This window comes from Pongo pygmaeus, chromosome 4 (assembly GCF_028885625.2).
Source record: "Pongo pygmaeus isolate AG05252 chromosome 4, NHGRI_mPonPyg2-v2.0_pri, whole genome shotgun sequence".
NCBI classification, from domain to species: Eukaryota; Metazoa; Chordata; class Mammalia; order Primates; family Hominidae; genus Pongo; species Pongo pygmaeus.
The window spans coordinates 61,440,464-61,454,402 of record NC_072377.2 but is presented as its reverse complement, the minus strand read 5'-3'; the positions used below and the strand labels follow the sequence as shown (position 1 = coordinate 61,454,402).

At 44.1% G+C, this 13,939-nt stretch overlaps 1 protein-coding gene across 1 annotated transcript in view; it reads left to right on the top strand.

Moving 5' to 3' along the window:
- The window catches only part of ANKRD55 (ankyrin repeat domain 55), a 136,640-nt gene that overhangs the window by 61,510 nt on the left and 61,191 nt on the right, over nt 1-13,939 (top strand). The window contains exons 4-5 of the mRNA XM_054487992.2: nt 1,984-2,093; nt 13,072-13,132. Coding sequence (XP_054343967.1) covers nt 1,984-2,093; nt 13,072-13,132 — 171 coding nt within the window. The remainder of the gene's footprint in view (nt 1-1,983; nt 2,094-13,071; nt 13,133-13,939) is intronic.

The window sequence follows — 13,939 nt, the reverse complement described above, 5'->3', positions numbered from 1 at the left end:
ATCACTGTATCTCTTTGTGCTTTCTCCTTCATTTGTAACATGTAATTAAAAAAATGCTCATCACAGCTGACGAATAAACACTTGGGGAATCAGCCAGCACATAGTAGGTATAAAACTCATTTGTTGGTTCTTAATAGTGACTGACCAAGGGTTTCAGATAGTATATTCAATGGTTTTCTTCTTTTTATCTTCAGGAAAAAAAAAAAATCAGAAAACCATTGACACACACAGAGTTCCAGGAAATGTTGCAATATGATTTTTAAAAGTGTTTCAAACTTTCCCCCACCAAAAGATCTGCTTTTCAAAAACTGTAAATCTTTGGCAACTCTAAAATTTGCCCAGCATGCCTTTCTTTTGGGTCTCTGGGTCTCATTTCTTTTAATCTGAGAACTTGATGATTTAGACATTAACAACTAGAAACAGATTTAATGCATCAGTAAACTATGACTCAAGACTGGAAATGCCAGAAAAATACTTCCTTCTACTTAAGACTTAGATATTAATGGTCAATTCTACAAAATCATATTCAATATTTATACTCTGAGTTTTGATGCATTTTTGTTGATTTTCCTTCCAGACTTTTCAAAACCAAAAGGTTCTTCTCTTATGATTATCTTCCTTCTTCTCCATGCATTTATTAACATTTTGATTTTTTTTTTTTTTTCTTGAGACAGAGTCTCGCTCTGTCGCCCAGGCTGGAGTGCAGTGGCGTGATCTCGGCCCACTGCAAGCCCCACCTCCCGGGTTTACGCCATTCTGCTGCCTCAGCCTCCCGAGTAGCTGGGACTACAGGCACCCGCCACCACACCCAGCTAATTTTTTGTGTTTTTAGTAGAGACGGGGTTTCACCGTGTTATCAGGATGGTCTCGATCGCCTGACCTTGTGATCTGCCCGCCTCAGCCTCCCAAAGTGCTGGGATTACAGGCGTGAGCCACCCTGCCCAGCCAACATTTTTATTTTTATTGCTTTCAATAAAAGGAGGAAAAATCTTCAGTCATCTTTCTCATTTTACTGGATAATTTTGAGGTTTACCTAGATGCGAATGTAGGAAGGTGGGAAGCCTGCTTCTGAACAAAATAGAGGGTTATCCTATTATTCTTCATAATAATAATTTCATCTATTTTTAAGTATACTTATAATTGGGCAAATAACCCAAGCCATTCTGGATGAACGTAGGAGACATCCTCTTTAGCACGCGAGCCAAACTTGGTTATCAATAGGTATGGGTCAGTTAAAGTAGCATGGGAGGGAGGGCTAGCCTGAAATTACACCTGGCCTTTGAAATGGGAGAGACAATGAGAAGATGACCCAGCAGTAAATGTTGACCGAGGAGGAGACAAGCATGAGATGTGGCCATATCAGGTCTCAATCTGGACAATTGTAGACAGCAGGTTTCAGCAGTTCACATAAAGTTTCTTGAGGAATTTACAGGTGGATAAAACATAGCAATGGGAAACCTTTGGAAGGTGCTGGTGATGCCCTTATATTTAGGGATTCAAGCTTTCAGCATCAGAAAGATCAGTCAACAAGGTGGCAGGGTCCCAGCCATTGCAGTGAAGCTCAGGTTAGACTGCTAGGCACTGGGAGGGGGACTGACTTGAATAAGCAAGGTGCTGTCCTTGTGGTTACTAGAAAAGTTTTGCTTGCAATAGAAGACCAAGGCCCATTTATCATGCGTCTGAGCTTATACATGTAATACCAGTGAGCGGCCCTAGAAATGGGGAGGGGGAGATGGAGAGATTCTAAGGTCAGTCTGCATCTAAAGGGGAAAGGTTCTCCCATAAACCTGGGAATCTGTACTTCAAGACCTTCGGCCCTCTGTTGAGGCATCTAAGATGGAGTTGTGGTTCTTAACCACTTCAAGTCAAATAAAATATGTTTTTAGCCAAACCAGAGAAAGGGAAAAAAATCTAGAGAAAGTTTGTTGGACCATGTTACATGAGCTTCTGTTATATAATGATGTGGTTGCTCTTGTATTTCAGGGCTGGCTTGAAGGCTGTGTGAGTTTACTCAGAAATGGTGCCAAGCACAATATCCCAGATAAAAATGGCCGCCTGCCACTGCATGCTGCCACTGCTGAGCCCGATGTGAGGTAAGTGGCCAGGTTTACATGATGCTCAAGTTGGGAGTGACTCAACTTGTATGAGAAGGTCATCTAATCCATCCCTCTGTGGCTGATAAAAAAGAAAAAGAAAACCATCTTTTTTTTTTTTTTTGAAGTTGCAGCAAATAGGACCACAACAAAATATTCTAGAATAATCTCAAACTATCTCCTCCTACTTCGATAAAAGTTTTGTCTCCTAATCTTTAAGAAGACATGCTGTTTGTTATCATCAGAATTCATATATTCATTCATTCCATTAATCAGTCAGTCAATTATGCATTCAACAACTATTTTTTGAGCACATGTTATGGACCAAGGACTGTTCTAGTCCTTTGAAATTCTGTAGTAAATAAAACAGAGTCTCTGAGGTCACAGGGCTTATATTCTAGTGAAGCTCTTAAGCATACCAGTTAACACATAAATAAGATCATTTCTAATAATGATGAGGGCTATGAAGAAAATTAAATAGGGCAAAAGAGCAGTGACTGGGCAGAAAGATTAATGTCTAAACCCAGGGCGGCCGGACACAGTGGCTCACGCCTGTAATCCCAGCACTTTGGGAGGCCAAGGCGGGCGGATCACGAGGTCATGAGATCGAGAACATCCTGGCCAACATGGTGAAACCCCGTCTCTACTAAAAATACAAAAATTAGCTGGGCATGGTGGCGCGTGCCTGTAGTCCCAGCTGTTTGGAAGGCTGAGGCAGGAGAATCGCTTGAACCTGGGAGGCAGAGGTTGCAGTGAGCCGAGATTGCGCCACTGCACTCCAGCCTGGGCGACAGAGCGAGACTCCGTCTCAAAAATAAATAAATAAATAAAAATAAAAATAAAAAAAACCCAGGGCCATGCCAGCCTTTAGGAGCTGGGAGGAGGCAAAGGAGCCAGCAGCAGGAAGATCAGGGGTTAGAAGGAAACCAGAAGTGTGTGCTCCTAGAAGCCCTGTGAAAAAATACATTCAAGTAAATTGGATGATCAAGAAGGCCACCTTTTTGTAAGATAACTGAGCAATGAAGGAAAAGGTTTTGTCCATACCAAGGGTAGCTTCTCCATTTCTCTGTGTCTACATGGCCTCGATCCCCATTCTTTAGAAAGCCTCTCAGAGCAGCTGCTAACAGCATTTCTACTATGGAATCAGTAATAGGGTGGACGCTTTCTGCTGTGCAGAACATGCCTCTGACAGGAATTGAGCATTTCCAAGCCTAGGTCATAGGCCAGCAGCACAAGGAGTGTATTCTATATACTTCACCCTCTCAACTCTGTGTCCAGAACTAAAACCTGAAGCTCTGTCTAGGATGAGGAGCCCAAGGCCATAATCTTCCAGGCTGAGGAATAACAAGATTTCTTTACTTCAATCTCTTTTACAGTAAAATAAAAGGTCCTGGGAAATTCCAGGACTATTCCCAAGGCTTGACTCTTATTATATTGGACTATGTCCAGAAATAACAGAAAACTAGGATTTACCCAAAGCCCAACAAAACAAGGATGTTTAGAAAAGAAACAGCAAACCCAGACAGTTAACAATCAATAGACATCGTGAGGAGATGACTCCCTCTTGATGAATTAGGAAAAACAAAAAAAAAAGAATGACCCCACAAAAATACTTAGTCACAAAATCATACTGTTTTCCCAAAAGTGGTCTTTAGAAAATAACTTTAAAATGTACCTTTTCTGTTTCTTCTGTCTTAATTTACTCTATGTAATTGCTTTTACTTGCCTCACTCGGAGTGGTCATTTCAAAACCTATTAACTGATTCTGGAAGATTAAAAGAGCCCATTTAAGTTATGGTAATTATAGCTGTTGTAGCACATAAAATCCAAAGCTTCAGTGTTTTAACACACTAAAAATTATTTCTGGCCGGGTCCCATGGCTCACACCTGTAATCCCAGCACTTTGGGAGGCAGGTGGATAACCTGAGGTGAGGAGTTCGAGACCAGCCTGGCCAACATGGCAAAACCCCACCTGTACTAAAAATACAAAAATTAGCCATATGTGGTGGTGAGTGCCTGTAAGCCCAGCTACTCAGGAGGCTGAAGCAGGAGAATCGCTTGAACCCAGAGGTTGCAGTGAGCTGAGTTTGCGCCACTGCACTCCAGGCTGGGTGACAAAGTGAGACTTCGTCTCAAAAAAAAAAAAGTTTCTCAGACATGTAACCATCCAATGTAGGGGGGTGGTAGGTGGCTCCCTGCCACATGGCGATTCAGGGACCCAAGCTTCTTCCATTCTGTAGCACCTTCATCCCCTAAGAGCACAGAATGCCCTTCATTCAGCCTGCAGATGGGGAAAGAGGAGCACAGTAGTCCCCCGTCACCCTGGAGGGGATACGTTCCAAGACCCACATCGATGTCTGAAACCTCAGATAGTACCAAAGTCCATATATGCTATGTTTTTTTCCTCTACATACATACCCATAAAATTTAACGTATAAATTAGGCACAGTAAGAGATTAACAACAATAATAATAAAATAGAACAATTATAACAATATGCCAGTATCACTACTCTTGCACTTTGGGGCCACTGCTAAGTAAAATAAGAGTAACATGAACACAGTGCTGCGATACAGGGACAGCCAATCTGTTAACCGAGATGGCTCCTATGTGACTAATGAGAGTGGAGTGTAGTTAGCGGCAGATTTAATCATTCTACTCAGAATGCTGCACAATTTAAAACATGAATTGTTTATTTCTGGAATTTTTCATTGAATGTTTTTGAACCACAGTGAACTGTGGGTAACTGAAATAATGGAAAGCGAAACCGCAGATTAAGCAGGGACTACCCTATAGAGAAGCCACACTCAGTTCTTTAAAACCTCAGCCTGCAAATGACACAATTCATTTCTGCTCATATTCCATCAATAAGGACTAGTCATTCGACCGCATCTGGTTATAAAGTGCTTTGGGGAATATAGTTTCTAGCCAGGAATCCATCTCCCAACAATGCCTCCAATCCAGGAAAGGGGAACATGGATTTTGGTGAAAAGCTTGCTGTCTCTGTTCTTAACCCATTGCACCTGAGGGGTAAACTAAGCCTTGTCAGTCAAAATTACATTCAATGTCAATTGGATCAGTTGATTAGGTTCATTCTCTGAAATCACTGCAATAATAAATTGAAAATCAACTCAAGTGTACTTCCTCTTTGTGGACTTGTGTTTCTATTTCTTATTATGCTTATCAGTACTCCTCGACTCTTGAGGATCTACATTAAGTTGCTATAACTAAGAGAGCAGAGAGTCGTGGCTTCCCCTCTCTTGAAACTGTACCTAATGGCCCAGCCACCACCCTTGGATGAGTTGAAATAAGAAAAATAAACATCCTTCTGTGTGCAGATGACATAGTTAGTTATATTGTCCAAAAAGCCCTTAACTGATTCTGAAAGATAAAATTCTGCTTTAGTTATGGCAATGCTAGCTGCTTTAACTAATAATCCCAAAAAGTTAAGATTGACTATTCCAAAACCAAAATTGTTATTTCTAGTAAATGCTCTCCAAAGATTAACTGGGTTAAGTCCTAACAACAATACAGCAAATCAAATACAGTCACAAGCTGCATAATGACATTTCAGTTAATGGCAGACTGCATGTGTAATGATGGTCCCATAAGATGATTACATCATATTTTTACTGTACCTTTTCTATGTTTAGATACATAAATACTTACCACTGTGTTACAATTGCCTACAGTGTCTAGTACAGTCACATGCTGTGCATGTTTGTAGCCTAGAAGCAATAGGCTCTACCATATAGCATAGGTGTGTAGTAAGCTCTACCATCTAGGTTTGTGTAATACACTCTATGATGTCCACACAATGATGAAATCACCTAACGACACATTTCTCAGAAAGTATTCCCATCATTAAATGATGCATGACTGTAGCTTGGTTACCTACAGAATATTGGAAACTAGTCCGCCCTAAAGGATTCCCTATGGAATTACATTGTTAAAATTACATATTTTATAGTTGTTTGAGAAATTTTAGGTCCATGGCAGAGTTTGATACATCTGCATTAAATGTTTAAAGTAGAAACCAAATTTATTTTAATGGCCGTATTTTGACATTAAGCCCTTGGTCTCCGTTGAGAAGCCTTATAAGAAACAGTCTTACTGGCTCATCGTTCATTAGCACCTCCGAAAAATTCTATATGAGAAACCACAAGAAATATTTCTACTGAAGAAGGAATTGGTGTGCTGCTTCTGATAAATCATTTTTTTTTACTATACAGACACTGTGACTTCAGAGCATGTTTCTGTCTTTATATATTTAGAAAATTCAAAACTCAATTTGTGTCCCACCTCTGGCATACATGTAGGACTATAGATCATGTCTTTTTTTTTTCCTGCCCTTGTTTTCTCTTTGTCTTGTTTCTTCACTCGTTATCTTATTTTATTATATTTATCTGAAAACAATCTAAAATCCCTGAAGGGGCCAGGCATTGTGGCTCACACCTGTAATCCTAGTGCTTTGGGAGACGGAGGCAGGAGGATAACTTGAGGCCAGGAGTTCAAGACCAGCTTACGCAACATAGTGAGGCCTCATTTCTAAAAATGATTTTTTTTTTAATTAGCCAGGCATAGTGATGTGCTCCTGTAGTCCTACCTATTCAGGAGGCTGAGACTGGAAGATTGCTTGAGCCCAGGAATTTGAGGCTGTGGTGAGCTATGATCGTGCCACTGTAATCCAACCTGGGCGACAGCACAAGACCGGAAGGAAGGAAGGAAGGGAGGAAAGAAAGAGAGAGAGAGGGACAGAGAGGGAGAGAGAGAGAGAGAGAGAAAAGAAAGAAAGAGAGAGAGAGAGACAGAAAGAAAGAAAGAAAAAGAAAGAAAGAAAGAAAGAAAGAAAGAAAGAAAGAAAGAAAGAGGAAAGAAAGATCCCTGAAGGGTGGCCAGGAGTGCCAGCTCATGAGTATGAGTCAGACTGACTGAGTTTAAATCTGGCTCCAGCTCTTATTCTCTTGGGCAAGTTAACATGTCAAGGCTCGGCTTCCCCTTGAAATAAGTACTATTTTTTTTTTTTTTTTTTTTTTGAGACAGAGTTTCACTCTTGTTGCCCAGGCTGGAGCGTAAAGGCATAATCTTGGCTTACCGCAACCTGCGCCTCCTGGGTTCAAGCAATTCTCCTGCCTCAGCCTCCCGAGTAGTTGGGATTACAGACACGCACCACCATGCCCGGATAATTTTGTATTTTTAGTAGAGATGGGGTTTCTCCATGTTGGTCAGGCTGGTCTTGAACTCCCAACCTCAGGTGATCCACCCACCTCAGCCTCCCAAAGTGCTGGGATTACAAGAGTGAGCCACCACACCTGGCGAAGTAAGTACTATTAAATATATTATTCCTGCTTACTTCACAGGGAAGCAGGCAGAAGTAAAGGAGAAAATGTGTGGAAACACTGAACTCAGCACCTAGTACATTGTCCATGTTCAGAAAGTGAACATGGTGATGATGATGGGGTGATGATATGATAATGTTGATGGTCATCAATGATGATGATGATGGAAGACAGAAACACCATAAACATCATAAGAAGCTAAGGAATGAAACACTACTACTGCCACCCCACTGGTGCTCATCCTGGCCTTCTTCACCTCAGCACACTCAGGTCCACAAAAATGTGTGCACAGACACAGGCCCATGGAAATGCAGTCCTGCATCCTACTGCCGGGCACACAGGTTTACTGCAATGGTTGTTGGGGTGTGTTGTATGTGTGGATCTATACACACCTTTGTAAGTTGGCATATGTCTGCATTTTCCCCTAATCATAAACAGTATGTACAGGCCACATGGTGCCCTTGTGCTCAGGTTTTTATACTGATTTAAAATCTGCTAACACTTAGATTTCCAAACAGCAAGCTCCTTCTATTTGGTGCTCACTGGAGGTTATTCAGAGAGAAGCCTCAAACTGAAGCTGCTTATAAACAAGCCAAGGGACGCTTCAATTAGTCCTTTGCCTCCAGAGGGATTTTAGTGCTCGGATGGAAACAACTCCTGAACAAACCAAACAGTATGAATCTGCATCCTTAGCTAAACACCCGCTCAGTGGGGATGGAGGCTGATGCAGGGATAAGTGGTTTATAATCATGAACATGAGGGCACATTGGGTTTACAAAAGCAAAGACGCACAGGTTTCCTCTCATGATTCCCCTTCCTACTTTGAACCCTCTGCTTCTCAGCAGGTCCAAGTTTTCTCCCTTTCAGCTCCCCATGGCTTTTCTTGCTTCCTTGGCTGGGACATTCAGAGGGCGCTGGTGTGAAAGAGGGGGCATGATCATTAAAACAAAGCTCCAAAGAGAACAGAGTTGTGTTTGTACAACGCTGCACATGCTAGTGTTGGAAGGCAAGCAGCAATTTTCTCTGAAAGCAGCCACGGGGCTCTCTGAAGTTCTTTTTCGTGGTCTCCATGGCTACTGGCAGACTTTTTTTTCCTCCCTGTCAGAGTGCCAGCCACTCTGCCTCTTTTCATCACTCTTGACTGCAGCCCAAGGGAGGAAGAAAATCATTTCCTTGGGGTCCTGTTCTCTAGTTACCAGGTGGTGTGTTCTGACCTGCGGTGGTTGTCTCACTGCAGCACACTCTAATACAGGCAGCTCCAGGGACAGGAAGGGGAGACGGCTGGTTGCGGGACCATTTTTTCCCACCTGTCACTGCGCTGGCCAGCTCCAAGTCTGGGAGCATCCAGACAACTCACAGGGATGAGTTGTCCCCAGGATGCTTCTAGCTGATCCTTCTCTGAGACCCGCCATTCACCTAATGGTAATCAGTGGAGACCCAGAAAATAGAAGGTAGGAGCTATTAAAAAATTAATCATTTTATAGATTTTTTTGTTTGTTTGTTTGTTTTGAGACAGAGTCTCAAGCTCTGTTGCCCAGGCTAGAGTGCAGTGGCATGATCTCGGCTCACTGCAACCTCCGCCTCCCAGATTGAAGCAATTCTCCGACCTCAGCCTCCCTAGTAGCTGGAATTACAGGTGCCCACCATCATGCCTGGCTAATTTTTCTATTTCTGTTACAGACACGGTTTCACAATGTTAGCCAGGCTGGTCTCAAATTCTTGACCTCAGGTGATCCGCCCACCTTGGTCTCCCAAAGTGCTGGGATTACAGGCAGGCGTGAGCCAGCGCACCTGGCCATATAAAACTTTATTCTGGCATGTAAGGGCTATTCCAAGTGCTTTGTGTGCATGGACTCAAAGTCATGACAGATCTTGAGGAAGTAGGTATTATTCTCTGCATTTTATGGATAAGAAAATGTAGGCACTGGGAGCTCACCCAAGGTCACTGGCTGGTTGGTATGGAGCAGGGATTCTAACAGCGGCAGTCTGGCCCCAGCCTCGGTGCTCTTATGACTCACACACCACCTGTCTGGGACTGCTCTTGCTGGGGTCCAAGCCTGCTGTCCTGGCACCTGAGATGAGATGGGTCTTACATCACTGACTCGGAGATCCGAGGACAGGTGGGAGTCTGAACTGGGCTGATGGGGGTGTGGAAGGACTCCTGGGCCACGGTAACACAAAATGAGAGCTCGGGGGAAGCACAACAGAGGGCTGCAAATCATCTAGGAATTGAGAAAGATGCTGGACAAGTATCTCACAGGTGACCTCCGTACCACAGAACAGCAAGGAAGTCCCAGGCTGGCAATGAGACACCTGGTTTCTGGTTCAGGCTGTATCACTGAGCCACTGTATGGTGGTCTTGGCAAGCCAGGAAGGGCCTCAGGTTCTTTGTTCTCACAACATGTGAGAGAGGGCAAGAATGCAGGAGAGGGCCTTGATCTGTCTATTTGTGTCCAGCTTTGACGATCAATGGATCTCAGAGACTTCACAGTCAAATGGAGTTGGGCCACATAGATCATCATGTATCAGTCACAGCCATGACAGAGAAGACATGGGAATTAAAGGGTGGCAACTGGAGAAAGTCTAGGGAAAGACTATTTAAACTTGGCCAACAAGGCTGGATAGGGTGATTCTCGCCTGTAATCCCAGCACTTCGGGCGGCTGAGGATCGTTTGAGTTCAGGAGTTCAAGATCAGCCTGGGCAACATAGTGAAACCCCATCTCTACTAAAAACACTAAAAAATTAGTTGGACGTGATGGTGTACACCTGTAGTGCAAACTACTCTGAAGGCCGAGGCAGGAGGATGAATCGCTTCAGCCCAGGAAGTCCAGGTTGCAGTGAACTGTGATTGTGCCACTGCACTCCAGCCTGGGTGACAGAGTGAGACCTTGTCTCAAAAAAAAAATTGACCAAAAATTGACCAACAAGAGATGATGGATGATGTTCTAACCCCCTACCCCACCCCCACTTTCCCCAAAAGAGCAGGAAAATGTTATTCTCTAGACCTAAAGGGGCAAGGAAGGGGCTGTTACTGGAAACTTCTGAGAGCTGCAGTGGTAGCTTAGCTGTAGGAGAGGGGCCACCTGGCAAGAACTGAGGCCTTTGGTAGAGAAATACAATTATTGCCAGAAAGGGAGCTGGCTTCTCTCCCTTCTCCTGCCAGTTCCCCCATCAGCAAAACCCAATAGGAAGCCAAGGGAAAGGGAGCCTTGTTGATGCCATCCCTAGAGGTCAGCCTCAGAGCAGGGCAGTATAGAGAAGAGAATGGCTTTGAAAGCCAAATATCTAGGCACACGGTTCATCCCAGAACCTTGGGAGGCCACCCAGGATGTGACAAGAGGTCTTGCTCTCCCTACCCCCATTCTAATCTGGTTAGAGCCCCAGAAGATCCTGTCTGGCTACAGATAATCTCTGTCTGCTCAGGACTAACCGAGGATAACCACACTGGACCACAGCTGACCTCCTGCCTTGCCCTCCCCTCCTCCCCGAGTCCCTCAGACCAAATGGGCCCTAGAGAGTAAATAATGGCCAATAATGAGCCAGAGAAGACAGAAAGGAAAGAGAGGAAGGAGAAGCACAGTCACCAGTTAAGCCCTGCCCCCACTCACAAAGCAGCCACAGGGAAATATAACCAGTGGTGAAATAATTGCAAAGATAAAAATTGTGTGACCCAAAATGCAATTATTTTTATATGTCTTCCTACCAAAGGCTACATCTAGAATTCAGAGAGCATAAAAGAGATGTACTGTATGCAGTCATAGCCATTGTCCCTTTGGTGTATGTGACCCAGGGTCTCTCTGCCTGCTGGATCACTCAATCCTTTACACCACTGCGTTGCTACCCCTCTGATATACATGAGGATACAGAAACTCAGATCGTGCAGTAGTGAGGTCAGAATTAAATCTGAGCATTATCCTGGCTCCCCAAAAGACTATGATAAAACAAGATTGAAACCACAGGCTTCCTGGTTATTTCACCTCCACCGCAAATAACCAGCAGTCCATATCTATTTAAGCTCTCTGTGTATTACATTTACTGCTAAGGCAATATGATTAGTGGATCCTTCTTTTCTTCTATTGTAAGTAACAATTTAATACTTAGGGCTTTAGATGTCTTCCAATCTGAGAGACGATAAAGATTTGATTGGAGAAGAGACTAAACAATTTCATTTTACAAATAATTCTTCCAAAAGCAATTTCTGAATTTCCTCCATTGACTGCCCATACACTATTCTTTATCATCTTGATGAGTATCCATTGATTAATTCATTCAGCACTTTTCTTAATTGTTTCCAAACCTGGTTGTTTACCATAATTTCCTGAAGAGCTTTTTTTAAACAGTAGAAGCTGGGCTTCTCCAGACCTACTGAGTTAGAAACCCTGAGTACAGAGTCCAGGTATTTGTGTTTTAAAAAAAAAGTCTCTCCAGGCAATTCTGAGATGGAGCCAGGGTCCAAACTTCTGGGGTTAAGTGCTCTAGAAATAACAGCATGTTCCAGGCATGCTCTATATGTTGTATGCATATTAACTCATTTAATCCTCACACTGAGCTGTGTGATAGGTAGTTTTTATCACTCCTATCTCACAGATGAGGAAGTTTAGGCAGGAAGAAGGTAAGTAACTTGGCTGAGGTCACAGAGCTCATCAGTGGCAGGGCTGGGACGTAAACCCAAGCCATCTGGCTGCAGAGCCCGGGGCCCCTCTCCACTATGCTCGGCTGCCCCCTCTCCCAGATGGAGCGCTGACTTCAGTCAACTGAGCAGGAGATCCAAGTCAGGTAAGAGCCTGAATCTGAGAATCATTGATAGCTGTTTTACACTGATTACTGTCATCTTGTGCTTAGGCATGTGTGTATTTTACAAAGAATGAGCAAACTTGCAAATACTGACAACCTCCTGGTATAATCTATGCATTAAAAAGGCATGACATATGCAGCTAGGAGTGAAGCAGGTCGAAAGCACTCTGTAAGTTTCTATAAAGTGAATAAAGAATAAGTGGCCAGGCACGGTGGCTCACACCTGTAATCCCAGCACTTTGGGAGGCTTAGGCAGGCGGATCACGAGGTCAGGAGATCCAGACCATCCTGGCTAACACGGTGAAACCCCGTCTCTACTGAAAAATAGAAAAAATTAGCCGGGCGTGGTGTGGGGCGCCTGTAGTCCCAGCTACTCTGGAGGCTGAGGCAGGAGGATGGCGTGAATCCAGGAGGCGGAGCTTGCAGTGAGCCAAGTTTGTGCCACTGCACTTGAGCCTGGGCAACAGAGCGAGACTCCATCTCAAAGAAAAAATAATAATAATAATTGCTACATGATTTTGGATCTTAAAGGGCATGGCTAGGTGACAGAGGCCTGGTGAACACAATGAGCCTAAAGTTTCTCCATCCCCCTGTGCCCCTCGGGAGTGCTGAAACGGAGAGACGGTGGGAGAGGCAGACAGTAGCCCTCCACACAGGTGTCTTCTAACCTGTCACGCTCTTGCTTCTTTTCTGTGGATCTTTTTCCCAGAGAAACGGAAAGGGCCCTCATCTTCATTCGGAGCCTTTCAACTGACGCTTTTTCTAAGGTCATGATTTTATACTGATTCCAAGAGCACCGTGACTGCCTGTTCTTTTGAGCCATTTCTCCTATTTTTTCCTTACAGGCTCCTCACGGTCCTGTTGCAACAGTCGAACATCAGCGAGATTAATCACCAGGACAATGAGGTGAGCCACACTCTCAAGCAACAAGTGGTCATTTTGCACGTGAGGGTGAAAGAAAGGGGGTTTCTGAACCATTGTGCTCCCTCTTAAAAGCTACGGGGAGACATGAAGCATGGTTTTGTGTTCCTACCCTGAAAGGGAGACCTGTTTTCACTATTAATCCTCAGCAGAAACTTATCCCCACCAAGAGTGTGTGTAGCTTCTGATAGGGAAGGACTTTACTGCATTAAGTACTTCAGCATTTACCATATGACTGAAATTTTGTAACTTCCCTCTGGACATTGAGAAATAAATATTGCTCTCTCCTGTCTTCTCAAGTCCCAGAAACTTAGTAGCAAGCTATGGCTCAAGACATGCTCTCTCTCTCTATTTTTTTTTTTTTAAGATGGAGTTTCGCTCTTGTTGCCCAGGCTGGAGTGCAGTGGCGCCGTCTTGGCTCACTGCAACCCCCGCCTCCCAGATTAAAGTGATTCTCCTGCCTCAGCCTCCCCAGTAGCTGGGATTACAAGCAGGCGCCACCACACCCGGCTAATTTTGTACTTTTAGTAGAGATGGAGTTTCTCCGTGTTGGTCAAGCTGGTCTCGAACTCCCAACCTCAGGTGATCCGCCTGCCTCGGCCTCCCAAAGTGCTGGGATTACAGGCATGAGCCACCGCACTCAGCCTAAGACATGCTCTCTAGTGAAAGATGGCAGAGAGGTGAGTGTAGTGGCGTGTGACAGTGGTCACAGCTACTCAGGAGGCTGAGGTGGGAGGATCACTTGAGCCCAGAAGTTTGAGAGTCCAGCCTGGCAACAAAGCGAGACCCCCA